Source organism: Rhinatrema bivittatum, chromosome 4, assembly GCF_901001135.1.
Source record: "Rhinatrema bivittatum chromosome 4, aRhiBiv1.1, whole genome shotgun sequence".
NCBI lineage: Eukaryota > Metazoa > Chordata > Amphibia > Gymnophiona > Rhinatrematidae > Rhinatrema > Rhinatrema bivittatum.
In genome coordinates this window covers 365,290,514-365,309,841 of record NC_042618.1, presented here as the reverse complement: position 1 = coordinate 365,309,841, position 19,328 = coordinate 365,290,514, and the positions used below count along the sequence as shown (strand labels likewise).

The 19,328-nt window shown below is 42.9% G+C and overlaps 1 protein-coding gene across 6 annotated transcripts in view; it reads left to right on the top strand.

Annotated features, from left to right (window-relative positions):
- RAF1 (Raf-1 proto-oncogene, serine/threonine kinase) overlaps positions 1–19,328 on the top strand; it is a 250,516-nt gene that overhangs the window by 103,384 nt on the left and 127,804 nt on the right. For all 6 annotated transcript variants that reach the window (XM_029600790.1, XM_029600794.1, XM_029600789.1 and 3 more), the window contains exons 3-5: positions 8,077–8,189; positions 15,776–15,878; positions 16,547–16,704. In XM_029600790.1, coding sequence (XP_029456650.1) covers positions 8,077–8,189; positions 15,776–15,878; positions 16,547–16,704 — 374 coding nt within the window. The remainder of the gene's footprint in view (positions 1–8,076; positions 8,190–15,775; positions 15,879–16,546; positions 16,705–19,328) is intronic.

Sequence of the window (19,328 nt, the reverse complement as noted above, 5' to 3'; positions counted from 1 at the left end):
ACAAGCAGGATGCTAGTCCTCACATATGGGTGATGTCACTGACAGAGCCCTATTGTGGGAAAACTTTCTGTCAAAGTTTCTAGAAACTTTTGACTGGCCCTGTGAGGCCACTGAGCATGCCCAGCATGCTATGATATTCTCTGCCACAGGGGTCTCCCTTCAGTCTTCGTTTTTCCGTGCTGCTGTAAGCATCGCGGATCAGGAGCCTTGTGAGTTTTCCTCACAATATATTTGACTGAAAAGTCATCAAATTCTCAAATAATTTTCTCCCATGGGGATCTCTCTGTTTTCCACAGGCCCGTGAGTAAACTCAGTCTCATTTTTACTTTTATTAAAAACTTTCTCATTCCCTTTTTTTCCATTTTCATCGACAGCTGTCGACAGGAAATGGCTTCCGGATTTGAAAAATGTCCGGTTTGCAATAGAACAATGTCTATAACAGATCCACACCTCGAGTGTGTTATCTGTTTAGGAGACAAACACGATGTTTCATCCTGCCCTCAATGTGCAGAGATGACTCCTAAAGGAAGAAAACTTCGACAGGAGAAGATGGAACATCTTTCACCTTCAGCTCCTTCCTTCTCCTTCAGCATCAACGAAGTTGTCTCCAGTGGGTGTTACAAAGCAAGTTTTATTTAAAAAAGTCATCTGGAAGGATTGGATGATCATCCATCGCCATCTTCGTCGACGGCATCGATGCATCGAACAAAACTTCGCCACCTGCATCGACACGCATCGACTCCAGGATGGCCCTCTCCCTGGGGGAACCGACCACTAAACGGCAAAAATCTCAGGAAACTCCGCTACCTTCGGCGCCAGGGCCTATACCAGCATCGATCGAACCTCCACAGAGCTCTGTGGATGTCATATCGAAGCCTACACTGCCACCGCGTACAGTCGTTCTGACTACACCGGCTGTATCGCAGGAATTGTCTGATTTTTTTTTTTTTTTTTTATCAGACAAGCGGTGCTCCAGGCACTGAAAGAACACACACCTATTCCGGCGACTTCGCCGATGCCGATGCCTTCACCAATGCCGGTTATTGAACCGATGCCAGTGCCTTTACCGATGCCGACGACCCTGTCGATGCCGGTACCCTTGCCGATACAGACGATTCCATCGCTGCCGTCACTTACAACGGTTCCAGTTAAGGTGATTCCGGCAAGACCACCGAAGATACCGACGCCATCGTCTATTCCACCGCCATCACCATCGATGCCACTTACTCCCGGGGACCCGGGACGTCCAGAACTGGCACTCTACCAACTTCTACTGAAGAGACTAGATGAGATGGTCGGTGCTTTCCCTCCCAAACCTGGGAAAGAACACCTGGAGGATTCACCCTTGGAAGATCCACAACCAGGTCCTTCAGGAATTCCTAGACCACCTAGAACTTCCACAATCTCTCCACTTGGTCAGGATCCATATGATACATGGAGTGATACACACTCAGATACCTCTTCAGAAGGTTTCATGTCGGATCCTTTCGCACCTGATCCAAGGAAGAAATCTCCACCAGAAGATTTCTCTTTCACAACCTTTATCCAGGAAGTGGCTGACACCATTCCATTCACCTTAGTAACAGAGCAGGACATAAGGCAACAGACATTGGAGGTTCTTCAATTCGTGGACCCTCCAAAACAAATGGTAGCTATACCAATCCATGAGGTGCTTTTGCAGTTACAACAGTGGATTTGGGAGCATCCATGCTCAGTGCCAGCTACTAACAAAAGAATGGACACTACATATTTGGTGCAGTCTGCTCCTGGCTTCCAAAAATCACAGCTTCCTCACCAGTCAGTAGTGGTAGAGTCTGCCCAAAAGAAGTCCAAGAGGATTAGACCACATTCCTCAAATCCCCCAGAAAAAGATCACAGATTTCTGGATTCCCTGGGGCGGAAAGTCTATCAAGGGGCCATGTTGAATTCCAGGATATCTTCATATCAATTGTACATGACCCAGTACCAAAGGGATTTGTGGAAGCAAATGCAGGACTTTATTCCATCACTTCCATCACAACATCAGGAAGCAGCCCAAATGATCATTCATAAAGGGCTAGAAGCAGGCAAACACTAGGTCTGTGCGGCTTATGATGGTTTCGAGGCGGCTTCCAGAGTGGCTACATTGGGTATCAGTGCAAGACTTTGGGCATGGCTTAAAGCCTCGGACCTCAGGCCTGAAGTCCAAGACAAGTTAGTAGATCTCCCATGTCTTGGTGACAATCTGTTCGGATCTAAGGTACAGGATGCAGTTGCTCAATTAAAAGAGCATACAGAGACCCTGAGACAACTATCATCGATCCCGCAAGATCCACCTTCACAGCCACCTCGTAGGCCTCAAAGGAAGGATTCTAGAAGACCCTTCTATAGACAGAAGCGGTATTATCCCCTACATCTAGAAGCAGGTCTTCTAGACCACAACAAAGGGATCAGCCCAGACAGCCTAGACCATCTAGACTTCAACCTCCACCACAGACTGGTATGGCTGCTGGCTTTTGAGGCCATTTCCAGGGAACACAGCCATCTCTCCAATCCTCATCCAGAGCTTCCGGTAGGAGGTCGAGTATCCTCCTTTTACACTCATTGGGTCCAAATAACAACAGACCAATGGGTACTTGCAATCATATCTCGAGGTTACCAACTCAATTTCCTCTCAATTCCAACAGATTCTCCTCCGAGACCTCTCTCTCTCAGCGAAAATCACATACTACAATTGCAAGTAGAATTATCCACCCTTCTGAAAGCCAGGGCTGTGGAGCCAGTGCCCCGGACTCAGCAGGGCAGAGGAATTTATTCCTGTTATTTCCTCATTCCAAAGAAAACCGGAGGTCTACGTCCCATCCTAGATCTCAGAAATCTCAACAAGTTTCTGAAAAAAGAAAAGTTCAGGATGGTGTATTTAGGCACCATGCTTCCACGTCTTCAAAAAGGAGATTGGCTTTGTTCTCTGGATCTTCAAGACGCTTACGCTCACATTCCAATATTTCCTCCTCATCGCAAGTATCTGCGCTTCATGGTAGGTCATCAACATTTCCAGTACAGAGTACTACCATTCGGTCTTGCCTCTGCTCCCAGAGTATTTACCAAATGTCTGGCAGTAATAGCAGCACACTTGCACAAGGAAAGTGTCCATGTCTTTCCCTACTTAGACGACTGGCTCATCAGAAGTCAATCTCAACAAGGAGCGCTGGATTCTCTCAGTCGAACAATTTCTCTACTTCACTCCATGGGCTTTCTCATCAATTATCAAAAGTCCCATCTTACTCATCTCACCTGCTTCAATTTATTGGAGCAGAATTGAACACCATCCTCTCAAAGACCTTTCTATTGGCAAACTCTATTTACTCAAAGAAACAAGCAACAGCTCATCAGTTTCTAACCTTACTAGACCACATGGCCTCCACAGTTCATGTCACTCCTATGGCAAGGTTAGCCATGAGGGTAACGCAATGGGCATTAAGAATGCAATGGATCCAAGCCATTCAACCACTGTATTCTCCAATTCAAGTAACCCACCAGCTATGCTCATCTTTGCTTTGGTGGGCGATCAAGGACAATTTGCGCAAGGGCCTACCCTTCCAACAACCAGTCCCACAGATAACTTTAACTACAGATGCATCCACCTTGGGTTGGGGAGCTCACATAGACAATCTCCAAACCCAAGGTACTTGGACAAAACTCGAAGCAACATTTCAAATCAATTTCCTGGAACTTTGAGCTATACGTTATGTGCTACATGCGTTCAAGGACTGCCTTTCACACAAGACTGTTCTGATTCAAAAGGACAACACAGTAGCCATGTGGTACATGAACAAGCAGGGAGGTACGGGCTCGTATCTCCTTTGTCAAGATGCTGCACAGATTTGGGACTGGGCCCTAACACACTCAATGTTTCTCCGGGCCACTTATCTGGCAGGCATTCACAACGTAGTGGCAGATCGACTCAGTCGTCAGTTCCAACCACACGAATGGTCCCTGGATCCCTTAATAGCAACCAGGATATTTCAAAGTTGGGGACAACCAACAATAGACCTCTTTGCATCACATCTGAATCACAACTAGCCAAGGATGCCTTTACTCGCCCTTGGAACTCAGGCCTTCTATACGCATATCCTCAGATACCGTTCATAACCAAAACTCTAGTGAAGCTACAACAGGACAAGGGGTCCATGATACTCAAAGCCATTATTGGCCTCGGCAAGTATGGTTTCCCACACTTCTAGACCTCTCGATCAGGGATCCCATTCTCCTGGGTGTAGCTCCCACTCTCATAACTCAGGATCAGGGTCGGTTGCGCCATCCCAACCTTCAATCCCCAATCCCGGACAGCATGGATGTTGAAAGCTTAATTTTACAACCACTCAATCTCAATGTATCTCAAGTGCTTATAGCTTCATGTAAACCTTCAACACGAAAGAACTATTCTTCGAAATGGAAAAGGTTTACTTTGTGGTGCAGGCAAAAGAGTATAGATCCTTTCACCTGCCCCACAAATTCTCTACTAGGCTACTTATACCATCTTTCAGACTCTGGTCTCCAGACTTCATCTGTAAAAGTCCATTTAAGTGCAATCTCAGCTTACCATAACAAGATGGAAGATGCACCAATATCCATACAACCTCTTGTCAGCAGGTTTATGAGAGGTTTAACTCAACTTAAACCACCAATTCGGCCACCAGTCACAGACTGGGACCTGAATCTGGTCTTAACAAGACTCATGCGTTCTCCTTTCGAACCCATGAATTCCTATGATGTAAAATTTCTCACATGGAAGACTATCTTCCTCATAGCCATTACATCAGTTAGTGAGCTGCAAGCACTTGTCACGTACTCACTCTATACAAAATTCCTACATGACAGAGTGGTTCTCCATACTCATCCAAAATTCCTTCCCAAAGTAGTTACGGAATTCCACTTGAACCAATCCATAGTTTTACCCACATTCTTTCCAAGGCCCCATTCTCACCAAGGAGAAAGGGCTTTGCATACCTTGGACTATAAGCTTGCACTGGCATTCTACTTAGACCGCACTACAGTCCACAGAACATCCACTCAGCTCTTTGTATCTTATGATCCAAACAAACCAGGTAAAGCAGTGGGTAAACATACTCTATCCAACTGGTTAGCAGACTGCATACAGTTTTGCTATGAAAAAGCAGGCCTTCCTCTCCAAGGGCGAGTAAAGGCACATTCAGTAAGGGCAATATCAACCGCAGTAGCACACTATCGTTCAGTGCTAATCCTTGACATATGTAAAGCAGCAACATGGAGTTCTCTTCACACCTTTGCCGCTCATTATTGTTTGGACAAACAGGGATGACAAGATTCAGCCTATGGACAATCTGTCTTAAAGAACTTGTTTCCAGTATAATCCCAACTCCTTCTGCATCCAACCTGCTGTGATCTTCGGCTGCCTCATTTTCAACAACAATACCTCAGTGTTGCTTCACTACAAAAGGACTCAGCCTCTAGCTTGCTAATCACCCATACGTGAGGACTAGCATCCTGCTTGTCCTGCGATAAAGCAAAATTGCTTACCTTGTAATAGGTAAGCAATAGGACAGCAGGATGTAGTCTTCACGAAACCCACCCGCCACCCCGCGGAGTTGGGTATGTTACCTTTTATTATTTTATTTTTGGCTAAAGCTTATTGCTACATACGAGACTAGAGAGAGACCCCTGTGGCAGAGAATATCATGGCATGCTGGGCATACTCAGTGGCCTCACAGGGCCAGTCAAAAGTTTCTAGAAACTTTGACAGAAAGTTTTCCCGCAATAGGGCTCCGTCAGTGGCGTCGCCCATATGTGAGGACTACATCCTGCTGTCCTGGGATAATACCTATTACAAGGTAAGCAATTTTGCTTTCACACACAAACACACACTGAAGGCAGACCCCCTCTCTTTCTTTTGCCAGCAACCTTGGAGCCTCTCGTTCCTCTGCTGCTGCTGTCACTGCTGCCGTGTGGCTATTGGGGAGGTGCCAATCACTGCTATTGACACTAAAGCCCATTATGCTGCCTTTTCTATGCAAGCCCCACAGTATTAAAAATTTGCGGGGCTTCCAGTTCCTCCATGCTGATTTCATACATTGCAAGATCGGCATAGAGAAAGTGCTATTCTTGCACATTCCCAAAGATTACATATGCCAATCACTAAAAATTAAAAAAAAAAAAAGTTGTTTTTTTTTTTAACCTTTGCTGTCTGATCTTAGTTTTCTAATTGGTTGGTCACAGGCTTTTTTTTTCCCACTTCCTTTTCTTGGTCTTTTGCCAATTTCTTTTACAGGGTCTCCTTCTTTTTTTCTGTTTCTTCTCTCTCCCTCTGTCTTCTTCCCTCAAACACACACTCAAGTTCTCATTTTCACTTGCTGTCTCTCACATGTCTGTCTTTCTCACAGACAGGCACTGCCTCACACTTGCATGCTGTCTCACACACACACCCCTCTCTCGCACGCTCTCTCTCATTCATACATACTCATGGTCTCTTTCACATGCTGTCAACACACAGGCTTTCACTCTCACATGCTATCTCACACACAGAGGCTCTCACTTCCACACAATCTCTCAACTCTCTCACATACAGTCTCTCAACTCGCTCTCGTACACACACACACACACACAAACATTATACGGGGCCTCAGCATCTCTCTCTCACCTCTGGGCCACCTCTTCGATGGTCACCTTGGGATGGGTTCCGCGGCGGCTCTGATCTTCTCGGGCCGCCGTGAGATGGGATCCACAGCAGCCCTGATCTGCTCGGGTTGCAGCAAGGTGGGATCCACGGCGGCCCTGCTACTAGGCCTCCTCTTCTGCACGTGGGCCAATGCTCCTCCTCTTTCCTGCCCGCATGGCTCCGGCAACATTTTTCTTCCAGAACCGTGCAGGTAGGAAGGAGGAGCAGGAGCACCTGGATGTAACTTTCTTTTTCTTCGGGCCATGGTGGGATGAGCGCCACCATGGCCAATGCTGATCCTCCTGCTGTGTGCGGCCAGCACAGCATAAACATATCCTGCTTCCCTGCTCAGCCGCCAGGGAGATGAGGTTCACTGGTGGCTGCATGGGCCTCCCTGTTGGCCATCAGTGCCCCCTGCTATAGCTCTGCTCTTGGGGGCATTGGCTTCCCCTCATTACGCCACTGCTTTTGCTTCTGGTATCAAACAAAAAGGTAAGAGTAAGGTTTGGAGAACTCTTTTTTTTTTTTGGCAAAACATGTACAATTGTGATAAGAGTCTTGAGTGTTAAAAAGTTTAAGGGTAGCTTAGTATTTAGACAAAATTATAACTTTCAGTAGGTTTGGGTTTTGTAAAGCAGCATTTCTTAGAATTCAGTTATTTGGTAGAATAAAGGCGGGAGGTGAGGGTAAGAGTTAAGGTCTCTTTTGTGGGCCCCTCTCAGTGCATTGCACTTTGATCACACTGTCCAAGTTTTGGTCCATCTTTTAGCAATGCATAGTGCTCAGTACCCTCCTCCTGTTGGCAGCTTTAAGTTCTTACTATGACTGGGTTGTTTTCTTTTTCCTCCATAATTACAGTAACTCTTCCTTTGAATGTCGTTGTTATCTTCCAACACATCAAATGTAGTTTTTTTTAGACCCCTGGTTCCTTTCCTCCAACAGGCTAGATCTGGCTTCTTCTATGCCTGCCGGTTCTCCTCCAATGGGCAGTGTGTAGCTTTTGCAGAAACCATTGGTGGTCCTCTTCGAATAACATATCTGGAAAACAATTTGTTCTTTTTTTTCTTCTTAACGGTGGGAGACATTTCAGCAGGATCCATGGATAATAAACATCTGGCTATCAAGGCTAATTCTTGGATATACAAATCTATTTGCTTGCAAACTTACTGTTTATGAGAAACTGAAACAAGACCAGCTGTTCTAGACTAAAATTTATAGCCCAATGACTGTCTTTAAATGGCCAAATTTACTTAATATTTTGGTTCAGTAACTGTTTTCTTTAGTAGAGGAAAGGCTTACTAAAGCCATGTTCCTGTAATATAGTATATAGTCTGAATCTGATGTTTTAACCTGTGTAGTCCTGAATAAAACTGTATGACTTCAAAAGTATCTTTTGTTTGCAGGTTAATGTACGAAATGGAATGAGCCTACATGATTGCCTCATGAAAGCTCTTAAAGTCAGAGGTTTGCAGCCAGAATGCTGTGCAGTTTTTCGACTGCTGCATGAACAAAAAGGGTGAGAACTTTTTAAGATGTTTTTTTTTTTTTAAAGATGCTACCTTCTTGATGTAACATATTACTGTTAACTTGCTGAGAAGTTTCTGTAAAAGGTAGCGAGGCTTTCTTCTCTTGCCATTTTCAGGTAGTCTGTTTTCTTTATTCTGCTTCTGCCACAAAACAATAACACTGCAGTTGCAGCATGCAACCAGATTTCCATTTCTCTACTGACTCTAGACATTTAAATTGGTCTCGATTCTTGCAATTCAATATGCTTTGGGTCTTCCTGCTTCCATCTTGAAGGCCTTACAAATAATCCAGACCTCTGCTGCACATATCCTCCTGGATCAAGTCATTTGGAACATATAATTCCTATAATGTTTGCAACTTCACTGGTTGTCGATTGGGAGAATAAGGTACAAAATTTTAACATTAATTCAAAAGGAGCTGTTCATTTTATTTCTGGTCTATAAATCTTTAAGATCTATTTACGATTTGGTCAGTTTGATTGGCAGAGTCACGTGAATGGTTATTTGCCATGGCAGGCCCTGTTCTATGGAATCGACTGCATGAGTCTTTTAGGAGAGAATCATATTTCAGGACTTTTAAAGACATATTTATTTATTTATTTTATTTAGCAGTTTTTTATACCGACCTTCATAGTAGATAACCATATCGGATCGGTTTACATTTTAACAAAGGGTAAAACTGAGGTAACAATTCTGGTAAATAATAGATAACAGGAAAAGGAATAAGTCAAAGTTACAATCAACAAGGTATGAAAAACTTGGAGGCTTAAAGACAAGCTGGAAGGAAGATAGAGGCAGGTAGAATAAATATAACAATATAACATTTAGTGAGGCATTTAATCTGAATTAATATATAGCAAGGAAGTTACATGTTTGGTTCATTTGTGGGTAGGAAATACATAGGCATCTCGCCACCTGTAAGTTTACTTTCAGCCCGATCCAGTAAAGTCCGTGGGAGAGCGGACTAATGCCCGCTCTCCCGGCGCACGCACCAGTCCCTCGCCGGTGCGCGCGATCCAGTATTTAAATTAGGCGACGCGGTGCAAACGAGGAAAAGGAGGCGCTAGGGACACTAGCGCGTCCCTAGCGCCTCCTTTTGGCCTGGAGCGGCGGCTGTCGGCGGGTTTGACAGCCGACGCTCAATTTTGCCGGCGTCGGTTCTCGAGCCCGCTGACAGCCACGGGCTCGGAAACCGGACGCCGGCAAAATTGAGCGTCCGGTTTTCGGCCCGACAGCCGCGGGCCGAATTCAAAATTTTTTTTTTTTTTTTACTTTTTTATACTTTTGGGGACCTCCGACTTAATATCGCTATGATATTAAGTCGGAGGGTGCACAGAAAAGCAGTTTTTACTGCTTTTCTGTGCACTTCCCTGGCACCGGAAGAAATTAGCGCCGACCTTTGGGCGGCGCTAATTTCTTAGAGTAAAATGTGCGGCTTGGCTGCACATTTTACTTACTGGATCGCTCGGGAATACCTAATAGGGCCATCAACATGCATTTGCATGTTGAGGGCGCTATTAGGTGCCGCGGGTGGGCCGCGTGTTTTCCTCCCCTTACTGAATAAGGGGTAAGGGAAAACACGCGTCCAGAGCAGGGTGACAGTGCGCTCCGACGGAGCACACTTTACTGGATCGACCTGTTTGTTTGGAAAATGGAGCTCTCTTATTTTAAATATGATTTTATTTATTTTCACCTTTGAATTATTTTTTTTTTATAAACATCTTTATTGATAAGAGAAAAAAGGAACAAGATGATACATTAGAACAGTTACAGTTTTCCATTTTTCATATGCCCCCTTCACCCCCACCCAATCCTCACAAAATAAAATTGATAAAGTGTACCTTTTGTACATTCAATGAAAATTGAGAATAGGATCTACTATAAAACCAAGATTCTTGAGTCCAATCATAAAATCTCCAGATGAACAGATCGTGGGCTAGGAATCCGGCAGGGGGTATAAGCGTTGATTGTCCTCAGAAAGCGTTTTGTGGAATAGGCCTCCAGATAGTCCAAAAGAGTGGAAGTGAAGCATATACTCCAAGCTCAGCGTTTGTACTTTCCACCTTCCCAAGGTAAGAGATGTAACATCCAACCAATGACAAATTATGAAATGCTTTGTAGTACAACAGGCTTTAGATCTTTTTTTTTATTCTGCTTTTTGGTACTTCAAAGTGTACATCAAAGTGGATTACATTCAGGTACTATAGGTATTTCCCTATTCCCACAGGGCTTACAATCTAAGGGGACGATGCAATACAGTGCGCTCACCGATAAACTCTGCGGCCGTTTTCATTACTGGCAGACAGGCAGTTTACCGGCGTCGGTCTTCATAACCGCCAGCCGCGGCGGGTCGCGTTAGCAAGGAAGCGCTAAGCTCGCGCGAGCAACCCCTAGCACCTCCTTCCTAGCGCGACCCCCCTAATTTACATATTGCATGGTGCCCCCCCCTTGCGGGTGCCTTGCTTGCGTTAAAGCGGGCGCTGAAAAGTCAGCGCCTGCTTTCCGCAAACATTATTGCATCGGCTCCTAATTTTGTACCCGAGGCAACGGAGGGTAAAGTGACTTGCCTAAGGACGGTGGGATTTGAACCTTCGTTTCCCAGGGTCGTAGCCCGCTGCTCTAACCACTAGGCTGCTATTCCACTCTAATTAGAAATTGGCATAAACTAGACCCCCAGAATTGTCCCAGAAAACTATAAGTCAAAGCAAAAGCCAGGGTTAAGCGAACAAGTTTGTGAATCATTGATAGCAAAACATGCAACACTCTTTCCCAGAAGTGTACACTCTTAGAACAGGACCATAAACAGGGAACAAGGTTGCACCCATGGTAGAGCATTTACAACACTGAGATGAAGGAATAATATCCACATGGAATGCTTGGACTGGAGAGATCAGAGCTCTATGTACAATTCGATTTTGTAATTCCTTTAAATTTGCATTTATCAACATATTGGACACTTGTGTTTTAGCTTCCAAAAAATACTTTTCTTCCATCAATACACCTAAATCTGACTGCCAGGTTTGTGTTAAACACCTTGCAATTCAATAGTCTTGATGCAGATGTAGTTTATAAAGATGAGAGAGCAATCCTCTAGGACACCTAAACAGCTTCAAGGCTGCAAAAGCAGGTGATGAAATGGGCCGTGAGATATCCTGAGTGACCAATTTGTGGAAATATCTAATTTGTAGATAAAGTAGGTAGTCTTTTACCCAAACATTTAGTTGATACCTATATTGCTGAAAAGATAATAATTGTGAGGAGGGTTCTAATCCATCTAATTGGTGAGTATGCCTTTCATCCTATTGCCATATCCATGGCTGAGGGAGTTGGGGGACAAGGGACCCTGCAACAGAGGTGCTGTTATTTTGGTTGCAGTGGCTTGCAAGCTATACTTCCCCATTTTAGGGATAACCCTGTCTGTGGACAGGGGAATCCGGATTCATGCAATGATTGTTTTATTTACTAGTCCATGTGCTTCCTTGGGAAGTATGTGCTATCATGGCTGAGGTATTAATACCTCAGATTTGTGATGCGGACAATGTTTCTTGCTGGCACTCACATCATTTCCCTGCCCTGGTACCTTTAGTGTTTCCAGGGCAGTGAAGAAATCCTGTTCGTCAGGGGTTTGTACTTGCGGCACCCTGGTTTCCTGTCTTAGTGGAGTGTTTCTGGATTTCTTCCCTGTGGAATTTGCTCTGAGCTTCAGCTGTTTCAAGCAGGCTGAGGGCTCTATCTTGGTGGGTAACTCCCTACTGGAATCGGCAGAGAGTTATTCGTTTGGGGTTGTTATACAGCCAGCGACTTGTGCTTACCCCGGCAGTCTAGTGGTCAACCTTCTTGTGTTCTTCGCTCCTTCTGACTTCCAGCTGGAATGTCGGGGGAATGGTTGGAAAAGCTAAGGCATTCATGGTATATCTTAGTGCAGGGAAAGATACACCACTTTTTCCCTATATTTTTGCCAAGTCTGGCCAATACTGCCTTCAGCTTTTCTCACTTCACTAAGTTGCACAAAGGGTCTTCCTGCTCACCTGAACTATCTTTAGATAGGTTGGATAGCCCTTCCCCTGACAGGGTGCATTGTGAGTGAGCTTCAGGCCTAACGTATCTCCCTGCTCGGGGGTTTAGGCTAGCGATCCCATTCTGGGATTTCCTTGATGCTGTCCTGCTGGTCAGTTATGTCTGGTGCTTTGGCACGTAGGGTCTGTCATAGACCCTGCTGCTGTGGCTGATTATTTTTCCAAGCGTTGCTTGGGTTTTCTGCCCATTATGCCTATTAGCCAAACATGGGCACGTTTTTGCAGAGACATTCTATCCTTCGGATGTCAGTAGACCACAGTTTCTTTTTGGGGCGTTCTCGGGCCCCACTTGGTTTTTCAGTTATCTTGAAACAATGAAGAAAAATGTACGGTCTTCATCCAAGAGTCCCCCTTTGGTTTACATCTCTAGACTTTTGTCTGTATCCAGGAGGTTCTAGATCTACTGTTGTTGTCAGGGTTTACTGATTCCGTGATGCAGGCAATGTTTCTTGCTGGCATTCGCATCATTCCCCTGCCTTAGGCGCCTCTGCCACGTATCAGGGTTTTGTGTCTTTTCTATGGTTTTCTCTTTGTAGAACCCAACTCTTTTCCGGCCTAGACCCCTTTGTGGGTCGGCTGCTTCACAGGCAAAAGGGAGAGAGGTAGTGCCTTCAGCATGGTGTAGTTTTTTTGATTTTCCTGCTTGGACAGCCTATAGCTTGGGATTCACCCAAGTGTGAGGACTACCATCCTGCTTGTCCTCAGAAAGCAGAGTTGCTTACCCTGTAACTGGTGTTCTCCGAGGACAGCAGGATGTTGGACCTCACAAAACCCACCCGCCTCCCCTGGGAGTTGGTTTCTCCATGTATTAGCTTTATTAAGGACTGAGGGACTCTGTCTAGGGGGCAGGGTGAAGACTACAGCTGCACATGCTCAGTAGGGCATGTTTGAAAGTTCTCGATTCTTTTAGATCAAAGTTCCGTGCCGGGCTCTATCCGATGATGTCACCCATGTGTGAGGATTAACATCCTGCTGTCCTCGGAGAACACCAGTTACAGGTAAGCAACTCTGCTTTATCAATTACTCCACCAGTTTGCCCAGTCCTCCAGATCCTCAAGACACTCCTGATTCTTCAGCCTGAACTCCACCCCCCCCCCCAGTTCACTCAGACCTCTTCCACCTAGCCAGTAATACACCATACACAAGGCTAATATCAATTATGCCATATAATTAACAGGTGTAAAATTATTCATGTAATTTCCAAATATACACCTGTAACTTTTGGCCCTGCTCCAGAACGCCCCTAGACCGACCCCTCCTTTTTTTTTTTTACACACACATATGCATGTCCAAAATGTAAAGTATGCACTTACTGTTGACTTTTATAAAAATATCAATTATGCAAGTATAGGCTTTTTACACACTGACTTGCTAAGTTTGAAAATTCACCTCAGAGCCTACAATTAGCTTTTCTAAGTCAAAGTGCTGGCATTTAATGCAGTCACTCTTATGTGACAACTTTTTACGCTCTATATTCTTCTGCTCTTCTGCCAATAGCTGTGTGCCCTTGTGGTTGGTTGGTTGCTTTATTTGATAGACCACCTTTGACTGGGAAACCACATTATAAGAAATACACTGTGTGTGGAGGGGTGGGGGCTGCAGAGAAGGCAGGATATGCAGGGACCACCTTCTCCTACAGATAATAAGATCCCCTCCTTCCATGCTTCTTGCCATGCTGAAAAGTCAAAACTCAAGTGAAAAGTGCTTTAATAAACTGAAATTGTATATTAGTCACTTTACAGCCAAAGGCCTTAGGAATAATCAGGCAGTTGTCAAGTTACAGCAGCAAATGGCCTCATGTTCAGTCTTTTAGCAGCTACTTCTTCTGGTTCTGATAGGACAGTGATAGAAGAAAACAGGCAAAAGGCATAGATACTAGTACTTGAGGTCAACTGCAGTAACGACTGATACCTACCAGCCCCTGTCAGGGTCTGTGGTAGTTTTGTCTTAAAGTTGTGTTTCAAGTGGGCTCCAGACAATGTGTGTATCTCCTCAAGTTGACAGGAATTGCGGAATTATTGGAATGTGTTTTTAGCTCTGTTTGTGAGGATGGCAGTCTTGCTATTCTTTGTACAAATAACATGCTTTCCGTGATTTTGATAGCAGAGAAATTGAACATTTTTGGCTTTGTTACATTTAACTGAGAGCCCATGCCCTCACCTTTTCCTGACACATAAGAAGTCACAATTGGTTCTTGTAGAGTGAGATCAATATTTTTTTTTTCAACCATACTGAAATATTTCCTGAACCTTCTACTTGATATCATAAGGTTATGAATGGCTTACAGGGAATTAATCTTTTACAAGCAAATATGGAACCAGTGTCAGAAACTAGATACAAGTACACAAAGAATCATGGAAAATTAGTGTGTTAAAATTTTGAAGCAATAAAAAGTCCATGGTGCACTCAATCTACCTTGAGTTCCTGGACAACATCATTTTAGAGCAATAGGCATTATGATCTTGAGAAAAAACACTGTGCATAGTTTTGGTATTTTCATTGTTAGTTTTGAATTAGTGTAGTATGTAATTAACTAAAAAGAAAAGTATTCACTTACTGCAAATTATGATGAGATTGCATCACTTGTACTTGTCGTATCATCCCTTCTGTACTCCATGTTACCCATATTACTTGTTTCTATAGTGCTACTAGACATTTGCTGCACTGTCAGATAAAGAGACAGTGCCTGCTCCAAAGAGCTTACAGTTTAGTCAAAACATACACACAAGACAGGGTGCTTAAAACTGCATTGGTTTTAATATGCTTGTTTTGGGAAGTATTATTTTGTCTGTTAAACACAGCCTCCTGGTGAAGGCCAAAACTATAACAGAATTCAAAAAAGCATGGAATGAGCACAGAGGATTGTTAGATGCAAGGATATGAAGGTAAAGGCTGAGACAAGTATTTTAACAGGAATGGGTAGACTAGATGGGCCTTGCAGTTCCTATCTGCTGTCATTTTTTTGTGTTTCTAACTATCCAGTTTTGAAGATATAGAACTTTACATTTAATAGCCAATAGGAAGTGGAGATGATGAGCGGTATACGCTAGTGGTGAATAACCGTATATGGGGGAATTATAGCGCTAGAGAGTTCTTGGATTTTGTAATGAATAAATCAAGGAAAATGAAGCCTTGGATCAAGCGTTTTCACCTTTTATTCATAGATGCTTAAACAAAGGTGTAGGTCCCCTGACACGGACTGTGTTTCGTCACATGGGCTGCGTCAGGAGGGACAGATACCCGGAAAAACTGTTATGAATAAAAGGTGAAAACGCTTGATACAAGGCTTCATTTTCCTTGATTTTATTCATTACAAGGATCAGAGAACTCTTTAGCGCTATACCTCCCCCATATATGGAACTTTACATTTATTCATGCAAAATATAAAAATCCCACCTAATTCTTGTTTGTACCATGAAAAATGTTTTCATTAGTTTTCTACTTCTCATTACGATTGTTGTTTTTTTTCTCCCTCATTCCTTTGCATTTGTCTCTTCTAGAAAGAAATTACGTTTAGATTGGAATACAGATGCAGCCTCTTTGATTGGTGAAGAGCTACAGGTGGATTTCTTGGATCATGTCCCACTCACAACACACAACTTTGTATGTTCTCTTTAATTTTTATTTTAAGCATTTAAGGGGTTTGTTTTTGTTTGGAGGATGTATCTGTCAAAGAAAGTACATTTTATTTTCTCTGCAATCTAAATTTGATTTCTAAACTAACTTTAATTATAATCTGTAAACAGATTTTCACTGTAGATGTTGTCATCGGAGATTGCAAAATCTATTGTTACAAGAAAAAACGACTTTACATCTAAGGGCCTGATTCATCCAGGTCTTTTTCTATCAAGACCAGAATGGGAGAAAACCCTTTCTGAATCGGGTCCTAAGTGGATAAATTATATTTTAATTATGTCTTACTGCTTTGCAGTGCTCATCAGTTTGACATTTCAGACTGAAGTTCATCTTTGGATGTATTTGCATGGAAGTCAGATCTCACGCACCTTCTCTAATTTTTGACTTGACGTTCTCTGCAAACAACTAAATTATTACAGTCAGTGTTGTACTGATGGCACAGTTACATGGAGTGAGTTAAATAAACTACAGTGGTATTGAGGAAACTGTTCGCAGTTGCTGTGGAGTTCACCATCATTTTGTTTTTGATTATATTAAATCAGAACTCCTAATTTTTCAGCTAAATTTCACAGATTGTATCATTTAGAAATTTACAGACATCAGAGAAGTGATACATTTTTATTGATGATTTCCAGGTTCGGAAGACCTTTCTAAAACTTGCCTTCTGTGACATCTGCCAGAAGTTCCTGCTAAATGGCTTCCGTTGTCAGACATGTGGTTACAAGTTCCATGAGCACTGCAGCACTAAAGTCCCGACTATGTGTGTGGACTGGAGCAATATCAGGCAACTCCTGTAAGTGCTTTTTGAAAGGGTTTTGGTAGGTGATCTGGTTGGCTGAAATTGTATAATTACAAGAAGCTAGGGGACTGAATCATTTTTTGGGTTAGGATATCACAGCTAAATTAGTGGTCTTATGTGCATAAAGAGCTGTGTTTCTTTCTCACTATCAGAATTATTAGAAATGGAGCAAAATAAATGTTCCATTTATTTAGATTTTTCATGCCGTAATTCAAACCAAATTATTAATCTGATAAAGTATGGAACTTGATATTTGCAGGGCGGTCTTTGTCTCTAGTAATGAAGTTATTGACATGTTTAACAGCAGGAACACGTCTGGGCCAGCAACTGACACTAAATGAACAAAGCCTTATAAAGTAATTAATGCATTGGAATGAGTAGTGGCCATAGACAGGGTAGCTCTTCAGTTCCTCAGAATAGTCATCAGAAATATGCAAGAGCATTTTTTGCTTTTTCTCTAGCTGTAAAACCATCAAAGGACAAATTCCAATCTCTGTAACAGTGACAGATAAATGCAAAGAAAATGATGTGGTACTGATTTTCACATAAACTGTATTGAAAACCAGTCATGTAAGAGCTTCATTTAAGATAGGTATTGACCTTTTGGCTAAGATTAAGTGAAAAATCCGAGTTATGAGCTGAGAACCGCCCTTTCTGGGGCTTTTGGCGGAAATTAAGAATCTGCTCAATGTTGGGGGTGGGGGTTAACACCATGCCACCTGTCCCCATTAGGGACATCAGCATGTCATGGCCGTTGCCAAAGGAGGAGGATTAAACTACTTGCTGCTTAAAACCAAAAACCAAAAGGGTTAGGATAAAGGGAGTGGTCACTGTAGTTAAACCCATGTCCACCCAAAGAGATTAGGCTTCAATAAAGTATCAGCTGGTAATATTTTTCATAGATTGGAAACCTTAAGGGCAAGGGTCATGTAAAGCAGAAGGGAGGAAAGCTTGAAATGAATGTGAGAATCGTTTTTCGCTGAGTGGGTGGGGAATGCCTGAAACAGACTTCCTACTGAGGTTGTAGGAGCCTGAATAGTGGCAGAATTCAAGCATTCATGGGATAGACACACAGGGACCTTCATGGTGGAGGGCGATACAAAACCACAGACCAGGAGCTGTGACAGCTCAGTAGACTGGCACAATTGGGCAGACTGTGTGGCCTAAGTGGTCCTTTTCTGCCAGCTTCTTTTTCTATATATGATGGCCTGAATATCTCATAGAAGTCTGTGTTGGCTCGATAGTTTCTGACTCGGACATAAATTTTTAGCTTTCGGAACTATTTTTTCCAACCACATAAGCTGCTGTCCTTGAGTGATAGCCAGTTCTACATGAATCAACAAAATTGTCTCCACAACTCCAAAAATACTCAGTTTCAGGCTTGGCAAAATTCTAATTCAGGATTTTGCTTTCTTTTTAATTCTGAAGTTTGTTACTTAATTCTCAGACCTTTGAATATATGTGCAACCTTTAAGTTGTCCCTCATTCTGTTACATGCTGTCTTGTATTGTTGCAAAAAGAACTATACGTATCTCTAAAATGTCAGTATTAGTAGTGCTGTTGATATTGAGGCTTTGTGTTCCGATTAGTTTTTATGATTATTTAAAAAAAAAAAAAAAAAAAAAAAAAAAAAAAATTGTACAAGGCATTTGGATTGGAAAATATTGAGGGGTTTTGAGGGCTGTAGATAGAATTGTTGCCTGAAATCTGAAGTCATGTCTCAAAGTAAATATTGTGCAGTATTTGGTCACTTAGCCACATTGAGCCCTCATGATAGGTAGTTATATTGGATCTCAGTCCTTTGTAAACCCAGACCATTGTGTCTTCATCCTGACCTCCTCTCAACAGAGTATGGAAAATGAAACGATACGGTAGCAATTCCAGTTCCTTGAATGCGAACCTAACCAGTGAAAAGGTTCAACATGAAGTACTACATAAATACATTTGCTTTCATTGTAGTTATGCAGAAAGCATTAGGGGTTTTATAAAACTGTCCACCCAATGTGCAAGTAAACTAATGTGGGTGTGGCATGTTCGTGAATAAGTTTACCTGGAATGAGTGAAAGTATTCCCAGGGACAAGTTTGGGGCAGAGTTTTCACTTGTGTGTACTCTTGGATTTTGACAACTATGCTTGTTAAGTTTTCATAGGAAATTTGTGTGCTCTGGATAGCCATGGGATAATTTCCAAAGTGAATATAGATGTTTGAAAACTGGTATAACTTGTGTGAGTATTTGCTTCATAAGTTACCTGTGGTGTTATAAAAGTACCCTGTAAATTGATCGGCATTGATGTTTACCCAATTAGTTACTGTCTCAAAGGGGTAAGCAATTCCAGTCCTGGAGTGCTGCAGGACAGTTGGATTTCCAAGATATCCTCACTGAATATTCATGAGATGCATTTGCATACATTACCTCCATTGCATGCAAGATGCATCATATGCATATTCATTGTAGAGATCCTGCAAACCTAACCAGCTTGTGGCACTCGAGAACTGGAGTTGCTTACCCTTGGTTTAAAGTGAGCTGTAGTTCATGTGCATGTGGGGCAGTTATACATTTCAATCAGTGTATTTGTATTTTGAGTGACCTAAAATTCTAAAGCTGTAAGATGTTTAC